The 9,448-nt window shown below is 42.9% G+C and overlaps 1 protein-coding gene across 1 annotated transcript in view; it reads left to right on the forward strand.

Moving 5' to 3' along the window:
• Window positions 1–239: 239 nt before the first annotated feature.
• Window positions 240–9,448, forward strand: part of NLRP11 (NLR family, pyrin domain containing 11) — a 12,903-nt gene continuing 3,694 nt past the window's right edge. The window contains exons 1-2 of the mRNA XM_006868281.1: window positions 240–1,501; window positions 2,419–2,580. Coding sequence (XP_006868343.1) covers window positions 240–1,501; window positions 2,419–2,580 — 1,424 coding nt within the window. The remainder of the gene's footprint in view (window positions 1,502–2,418; window positions 2,581–9,448) is intronic.

Genomic DNA, 9,448 nt, shown 5'->3' on the forward strand with positions numbered 1-9,448 from the left:
CAAACATTCATGATGAATTGTATGAACAGTTCATACCAGGGGTTCTCCAGCTGTTTCAAATAACCTTTGATCCTAAGAGCGAGTTTTCTGCCAAAGACTTTAATATGTACCTGGTGGGAGCACAAGCGTCTGGGAAAAGCATGTATGTAAAAAGGGTGATGTTGTTATGGGGAAATGGAAAGCTGTGGCAAGATTTATTCTCCTATGTCATTTATCTACCATCTCAACATATAAACCACATGACATACGCTAGCCTTGTTGATCTGCTCTCCAAGGACTGGTCCGAAGAGCAAGCCCCAGTAGCAGACATCCTGTCTGATCCCCAGAAACTCCTGTTCATCCTGGAGGACTTAGACAACGTCAAGTTCAACTTAAACATACCTGAATCCGCTTTGTGTAATGACAGCAGGAAGAAGGTACCAGTGAACGTACTCCTGCTGAGTTTGCTGAAGAGAACATTGGCCCCAGATTCCTCATTTCTCATCACCACCAGGATTGAGCCTCGCTCCCCCTCAGACACGATAGCCAAGGAAACAGATTTCACCTTCGTCCTGAATTTCGGTGATGAAGTAAGAAAGAGGTATTTCACCTTGTTCTTTAAAGATGAGAAGAGGGTTGAAACAGCCTTCAAGTTTGTCCAGGAGAATGAAATATTAATGGATCTGTGCAGTGTGCCCATCTTGTGCTGGCTCACTTGTATGAACCTGAAACAGCAAATGGACGAGGATGAGGAAGATGTCACATTTCCATTCCAAACAACCACTGATGTATTTGCCCATTTTCTCGCCAACGCGTTGACGTCAGAGGCTGGCGTAGCCTGTGTTCGGCCTCGCCTGATCCTACTGCAGCGTCTGTGTTGGCTGGCTTTTGAAGGGCTCTTACAAGATGTGTTTCACTTCAGTGGGCAAGACCTCCTAAGTGTCGGGCTCAACGAGGCGGATGCGTCTGTGTTGCAGACCACGAGGATTCTCATGCAGAGCACTGAACATCAAGACCGCTGCATGTTTATCCACCTGCGTTTCCAGGAGTTTTGTGCCGCCATTGCGTATATGATGCCCTTGAACGCATTCCTGCTTCCCTCAATCCAGCAGCAGAATTTAGGAAAGAGGGAAGAATACAATGATCTCACTCCAATCATGACTCACATTTTTGGTCTTCTTAATGAGAAGACGAGAGAAATTCTCGAGACATCCTTTGGCTGCCTCCTGTTATCGGAGATACACCGGCAGCACTTCCTAGAAAGAGTGGAGAACTTGGGTGCCAATCCAACAGCAATGGAACACCACGTGCCTCTGTTTTATTGTCTCTTTGAGAACCAGGAGGAGGAATTTGCGAACAAGATCATGGACTTTTTTGTAGAAGCTACTGTTTTAATCCAAGAAAACAAAGATATGGTCGTTGCATCTTACTGTCTGAAACGCTGCCATGCACTAGAGAAACTTAGATTGTGTGTTCAAGGTATCTTAGCAATCAAGGAACCCGATGTGAGTCTGACATCTTGGTGAGTCTCTTTCAAAATTCTGTTCTTCCCTATATTCCTAAAATCTGCCCATAATTTCACGGCCCGTTCTTTATAAAACTAAAACTGAAGAGGAAGACAATTTGGCTTCTGATCTAATCTATACTTGGACCAGAAATGTTAAAAATCTATTTCAGTTAAGTCTAGGGTTTGGGATTGAAACCTCAGCATAGTTGACATCTGAGGTCAGAGCCCTGGACTGCACCCTCTAGCGCCTCACCCTCCTAATGGTTATGATGGCAATAAGTCTTGCTACATACCCAAATATTCCTTGGAGGCCAAAACTGCCCCCAGTCGAAAACCACTGATTTAACCTCATTTCCTCAGACTTGGGGTATGGACTAATTTAAATAATTCTTATGAATAACTTAGATGTTATAGCATATAACATGCAATAGTATCATCAATAAATACTAATCTAATAGTTAACCTTCTCACGTTAAAGGAATCCTACTCATTCAGTTTTCCCTTGCCTGACTAAAGAATCGCCTACCACTTTCAAGGACCTCGGTGGTGGTTTCCTACCTAACTGCGTTTCCTCAACCTAGTATTAATTCTTGGAATTCCTAGGTGGTGCAAACAGGTAGGTGCTCAGCTACTAATCAAAAGGTTGGTGGGTCAGACCTACCCAGAGGCACCTTGGTAGAAAGACCAGGTGGTTTGCTTTCAAAAGGTCACACCCTTGAGCACTCTATGGAACAGTTCTACCTCCACGGCACTTACGGGATAGCGGTGAGTTGGAATCGATTCAACAGCGAGTGATTTGGAATTTTTTGTTTGTCTGGTGTTACGTCTGATTCAGGTAACAGGACACTTTAATACAGTTATTGATCTTAAAATTATCAGAGTCAAATGTAAATTCTACTGCAGAAACGCATTTTTTTTTTCTTCTTCCGCAGTAAACAGAGGAGCCTCGTCCTTTGGAAAGAATTCTGCTCACTGCTCTACACCAAGGAGAACCTTCGAGAGCTGGAAATCTGTAACAGTGTACTGGATGAAACTTCGGAAAAGATTCTTGGTAAAGCACTGATGCATCCTACCTGTCACGTGGAAACACTCAAGTAAGTGTCAAAATCGGCCTCCCTCTTAAAGGTTTTCCCCGGGGACCGCAGTTTTCCTCTTTTCCTCCTCCTGGGGAGAACAATATATGATAGCCTTCACCACAGATCAGAGTAGTACACAGGAGCGTTTATAACACTGGGTGTGGAAATTTAAAAGGTGAGTGTACCAAAAACAAAACACTCTAGAGGGGGAACAATCCTTCCTAATGTTCCTGATAATATTTTCAGAAAACTTAAAAATAATTGGTTTATGTGTCAATAAAAAATTTAGTGAACGAAGTCAATAGAGTTCATGGTTCATACGAAGCATGGTGGTGCTTGACTATAGTCTGACAGGTTGGTTGGTGGTTTAAACCCACCAGTTGTACTGCCACAGAAAGATGTAGCAGTTTGCTTCCATAAAAGATTAAAGCCTTAGGGACTTTATGGGACAGTTTGACTTTGTCTTGTAAGATTATGAGTCAGAATCGATTTGATTGAACATACTTTCACCATAATTTCAACCTGTATGCTGAGCAAATCATCTGAGAAGCTGAGTTCTAGGAAGAAAAAATGTGGCATCAGGATAGGAGGAAGACTGTTAACAACCTGCGATATGCAGATGATACAACCTTGCTTGCTGAAAGTGAAGAGGACTTGAAACATTTACTGATGAAGATCAAGGAACACAGCCTTCGGTATGAATTGCATCTCAATGTCAAGAAAACAAAAATCCTCACCACTGGACCAATAAACAACATTCTTAACGGAGAAAAGATTGAAGTTGTCAAGGACTTCATTCTTCTTGATTGAAACAGCAGTCAAGAAATCAAACGATGTATTGCATTAGGCAAATCTGCTGCACAAGACCTTTTTAAAGTGTTGAAGAGCAAAGATGTCAGCTTGAGGACTAAGGTGGGCCTGACCCAAGCCATGGTATTTTCAATAACCTCATATGCATGCAAAAGCTAGACAGCGAATAAGGAAGACCGTACAGAACTGATGCTTTTGAGTTAATGGTGTTGGTGGAGAGTATTGAAGGAGCCATGGGCTGCCAAAAGCACCAATAGATCCGTTCTGGAAGAAGTGCTGCCAGAGTGTTCCTTGGAGGCCAAGATGGCCAAACTTTGTCTCTCATACTTCAAACATACTGTCAGGAGGGACCAGTCGCTGAAGAAGGATATCATGTTTGGTAAGGTGAAGGATCAGAGAAAAAGAGGAAGACCCCACCCCCCACCCCCAATGAGATGGATTGGCCATGTAGCAGCATCGATGAGCTCAAGGTTGGCAACAGTAGTGAGGTTGGCCCAGGATCAGGCAGTGTTTCATTCTATTGTGCATATAAGGTTGCTGTAATTTGGTACCGACTCAATGGCACCTAACAACAACAACAACAATTCAAGAACAGGGAGCACCTAAGTGGTGGACTGGCAAGGGAATTGAGCTTACACACTTTTGAAAGATGAGAGGGTTAGGTATCTTAGTTCTTCAGTGTTGCTATTACAAAGACCACAAGAGGATCCCTTCAACAAACAGAAATGTTAGTCTGTCATGATTTAGGAGGCTAGAAGTCCAAATTCAGAATGCTGGTTCTAGGGGAAGGCCTTTGCCTCCTGACAGCTTCTGTAGGGCCATCATTCCTTGAATGTTTCCATGTATCTTGGCATCAATCTTCCCCTGGATCTAGGAGCTCTGCAGGGAGCCTGGATCCCAAAGACCAACTCTGCTCCCAGCTGCTCTTTCTTGGTGGTAGTCAGTCCCTCCTGAGATCTGCTTATTTTGTTTTTTACTATCTCAAAAGACAATTGACTCAAAATACAATCGGATCCTGTAGATGACATCTGACTTTATTAAAATCATAGACAGGAAGATTTGCAACACATAGAATTTCCTCAGATCAGGTTGGACCACATCATAGGGCTATGATTACATCATTTTGGATCTTAACATGGAAATGATTACTGTAACTTAGCTGCTAACCTACTGAGAATCCTGGCCCAGTGAAATTGACACAAAACATTGAACTTTTTGAAGCCTTCTGTGATCATTATACACAAATAGAGTTTAATTGGGTCTTTTAATGAACTTTGAAAGTGCCGTGGACTGCCGAAAGAACCAATAGATCTGTTTTGGAAGACGTAAAACCAGAGTGCTCCTTGGAGGCCAAGATGGCTAAGCTTCATCTCTCCTACTTTGGACACGTTGTCCGGAGAGAACAGTCACTGGAGAAGGATGTCATGCTGGGTGGTAGGATAGTGGGTCAGAGAAAAAGAGGAAGACCCCCAACGAATGAGATGGATCAGCCAGGTGGCAACATTGATGGCATCAAGTGTGGCAGCGGTAGTGAGGTTGGCCCGGGATCGGACATTGTTTCATTCTGCTATGCATTGGGTCGCTATGAGTCGGTTCTGACTCAATGGCACCTGACGACAACAACAACAATGAATTTTGAAGCCCCCTCATACTTAGGAACACTTTAATGTGTTGAAGGTATCTTGCCCTATTTTGTTGGGGTTTTTTTTGGGGGGTGGGGTGGGGATTGGTCACTGAAAGTATGTTGTTGTGCCATTGAGTCAATTCCAACTACTAGTGACCCTATAGGACACAGGAGACCGTCACTAAAGGGTTTTCTTGGCTGTAATTCTTCTGGAACAGATTTCTAGGTCTTTATCCTGAAGAGCAGCTGGTGGCTTTGAACCCACCAACTTTTGGTTAGCAGCCAAATATTTAACCATTAAATATTAACCCACCAACTGCTCCTTGGAAACCCTATCCAGACAGTTAAAACTCAAAACGACTCTGTATAGGGTTTCTAAGGAGCGACTGGTGAATTTGAACCACCAACCCTAAGATTCAAATGCCCTTGGAGCCCAGCACTTATCCTACAGTGTCACGCCAGGACTCCAAGTTGGTTTGATTAGATGAGTGTTGCTAACTCATATTATGAAAAACTTGTCTAAATTGTGTGAAGTTGTTTCTCATAAATTGTCTTGTGATTAACTTTTATTTGGCTCTTGGCCCAAGGAAGCTTTTTAAATTATTACCTTTAAAGAAATTTTTAGCAATATGCTAAAGAATCACCAGCTGCCTCAGTGAAAAATGTGAAAGATGTTACTCTGGATTATTTTCAGCTATATGCAATGGAATACTCCTCTATTCCAAGAGTGGTTTCATTACCAATGGCTTAATTTTCCACTCACGTGAAGTCTAGAGGGAAATTAAAAGTGAAACCTACTGACATAGGCCTGAGTCTGGCTCCTAGTGATCCTCTAAGACAGCAGAACCTCTCCATGGGGCTCCCACAGCTGTAAACCTCTATGGGAGCTGACTGCCACATCTTTCTCCAAGGATTGGTGGGCTTGAATTGCCAATCTTTTGGTTAGCAGTTGAACCCTAACCAATACATACCAAGGCTCCTCTTTCTTTGGGAAAGTGTTGTTGTTATGTGCTGTTGAGCCAGTTCCAACTCATAGTAGAGCAACTGGTGGGTTTGAACTGCCGACTTTGTGGTTCTCAGTCCAGTGCTGATCCTACAGTGCCACACCAGGAGTGTTTTAAAAACAAATAAAACAGGTTTATCAAAGACCTGGGTACCTTCTGCTCCTTGTTCACAGCCATCTTTTTAAGTGTCGTCAAGTTGGTTCCGACCCATAGCGACCCTGAATAGGGTTTCCAAGGCTGTAAATCTTTACGGGAGTAGAAAGCCTCATCTTTCTCCCATGGATCGGCTGGTAGTTTCAAACTGCTGACCTTAAGGTTCGCAGCTGAATTCGTAACCACTACGCTACCAGAGCTCCTTTTATAGTCCAGCCCCACACATGTGTTCCATTCCTAATTTTGAAAACTATTTTCAGTGAAGTTTTACACAACAGTTTAGGTTCCCTTTCAATAATTCTTGTCAGTTGTTGAGTGACGTAGGTTACATTCTTTATAATGTGTGAACATTCCTTTCTGTCCCGGTGGTTCTATTACTGATCATTTGGCTTCCTGGCCTCTTACCTTCTCATCTTTGTTTTAATGTAATTGTTGAGTCTCATAAAGATGTTTGTGGGTTCCCCCCAAAGGAGCACCGAACCTATAGGTGATAGGTTATCTTTTGAGCCAATCTTTTTATTTTTAGCTAAAGGGTGAACTCAGGACGTCTTTGAATTAGTTTTCTTTTAGAGTTCCAAGAGTCTCCCAGAATAAGAGACTCCGGGAGTCTTGTAATCTCAACTGGTCCTGTAAGCCTGGACTCTTGAAGAATGTGAGGTCCTAGTGTACATTTGTCTTCCCTTCTACCAGTCTTCATTCACTGCAGTGCTCATCGGAATGATCAGCAGTAGTTGCTGGGTACAATCTAGCCCTTCTAGTCTCAGGGTAGATGAAACTGGGGTTCCTGGAGACTGTCTGCACTGGGGACTTTCTTCTGAGTCTTTGGTTCCTTCTTTTTTTGTTCCACATGAGTAGAGATGAATAGATTGTCTGTTGGAAGATTTCTTGTGAGCTTCTAACACCCTGGATGTCATACTCTAAAGTAGGATGTAAAACGTGAACTTTCAGAACTGTATTACTTCAACAAAAAAACCCACCTACTTCTGAAAAACATCCTAAATCTAACCACTTGTCATCCTCTGTTCCTTTACCAATCTGATTTAGTCTCCATCATTTCTGTTGTCTACAGACTTCTTCCTGTCTGGTCCCACTGCGTGATTAGAACAAGGTCATTCACAAACAGTGCTTAGAGAAAGATCAATGCAGTAAACATGTGATACAGACCCAGTGTTGTAGATTGAATAGTGGCCTCCAAAAATGTGTAGTAAATCCTAACCCAGATACCTTCCATTTTTAATTTTATTTGGGAATAGTTTTCTTTGTTACGTTCTTGAGACCGCTATCGGCATTGGGTGTATTTTAAACCAATTTTCTTCTTCGTAACTTTTTATTGTGAATTGAGTGAACATTTACAAACAAAATCATCAGCTTTACATTCAGCAAATCATACACTTTATTTCATCTCAGTGATTGTGAACTGAGTGAATGTTTACAAACAAGATCATCAGCTTTACATTTCAGCAAGTCATACACTTTATTTCATCTCAATGATTGCAACCCCTCCATGAGACAAGTTAATCCCACTTTTTCCCTGTGGTTCCTATTAGCATTCCACCCACCTTCCCACCCCTTCTCAGTGTTGTCATTGGAAAGATGCTGCCCTTTTGATATTGAATGATGGACCATTCCATGGTGAGCCAATCGGTTTTTTTAAAAAAGAGAGAAAATATTGTGCTTTTGGTGAAGGCTTACCAAAAGGTTTAGGTTTCCATTCAACAGTTTCTACGTAAGTTTCTCAGTGACATTGTTACACTCCTCACAATGCGTGTTAAGCAATCACATGCGAGATGTAAAAGAACAGAAGCTGGAAAACAATGAGTGAAAATAGTTGCTACACAGAGATCACCAAGGATCTTTGCCAGAATGGGCAGAGAAAGTCTTCTCCTAGAGTTAGTGCCCTGAATTCGGATTTCGTGGCACCATAGGATAAGCACTAGTTGGCAGTTCCAACCTACCAGCTGCATTGAGGGAGAAACGACTGTCTGATCTATAAAGACCTATAGCCTCAGAAGCCCTATGTTAAGAGGCTTCAAGTTGGTTCTGACTCATAGTAACCCTGTATCGAACGTTTCTGAAGACAAACTGGTGGGTTTGAACTGCTGACTTTGTGACCACACTAGGAGTCCAGAAACCCTACATGATGCTTAACCTCTCCTATTTTGTTTTGGATACCTGGTGTGGTGCTGTAGGATCAGCACTGGACTGCTAACCACGAAGTTGGTGGTTCAAACCCACCAACCGCTCCTTGGAAACCCTATCCAGGGTTGCCAAGAGTTGGAACTGATTCGATGACACTTAACAAACATATGATAGCAGCTCTAGGGTTAAGTGCCATCGAGTCAGTTCCAACTCACAGCAACCCTGGACGTGCAGCTCGTGTGGGTTTGAACCACCAACCTCATGGTTAGTGGTCCAGTGCTGATCCTATGCCAGGACTCTAAATGTAAAATAGGAGCGTTAAGAAATTAAGGTCACGCAAAAGGGTAAACACCTTGTTAGCAATTTCCCACTCATTCCACAACAGGTTTTCAGGGTTTTGATCCCATCTTCACACACTTGATCTCCATCAGACACCCCTAGGCACAAACAGTTAAACACTCAACAACTAGCTCAAAAGTTGACATTTCAAATCCATCCAGTTCAAACCCACCCAGAAGTACATCACAAGCCAGGACTTGACAATTTGCTTCTGAAAACAGGTAGCCTTGAAAACCCTGCAGAGTTCAGTTCTATTCTGCACCCACAGGGTGGTCATGAGTTGAAATCGACTTGCCAGCAACTAACAAATCTTGTGTTCTGCAGGCTGACGTATCTTGCTGTTGATACCGTATTTGAAGAGTTGTTCAAATTCATCATTCAGAGCCTGAACCTGATGCACTTGAATCTGACCTGTGTGATTATTTCCACGAAGATGTCCTCACTTCTATTTGACGTCTTCACCAATCCAATGAGCAACGTACACCATCTAAGGTTGTACCAGTGCTGTCGGAATATTAAGTGTGTTTTGGGGGAAGGGCTGGGCCTTGGTGTGGTCACCAGTAGCCAGGCGCCATCCAGTCCGTTCCAATGTATGGTACCCCACGTGTGTCCATGTATGGTACCCCACGTGTGTCCATGTATGGTACCCCACGTGTGTCCATGTATGGTACCCCACGTGTGTCCATGTATGGTACCTCGTGTGTATCAAGAGTAGACCGACGTTTTGTAGGGTTATCAATGACTGGGCTTCTGGAAGTACGTATGGGTAGATTCAAACCCTCCAGTCTTTGGTTAGAAGGTGAGCACATTACTGTTG

This window comes from Chrysochloris asiatica, unplaced genomic scaffold (assembly GCF_000296735.1).
Source record: "Chrysochloris asiatica unplaced genomic scaffold, ChrAsi1.0 scaffold00116, whole genome shotgun sequence".
NCBI classification, from domain to species: domain Eukaryota; kingdom Metazoa; phylum Chordata; class Mammalia; order Afrosoricida; family Chrysochloridae; genus Chrysochloris; species Chrysochloris asiatica.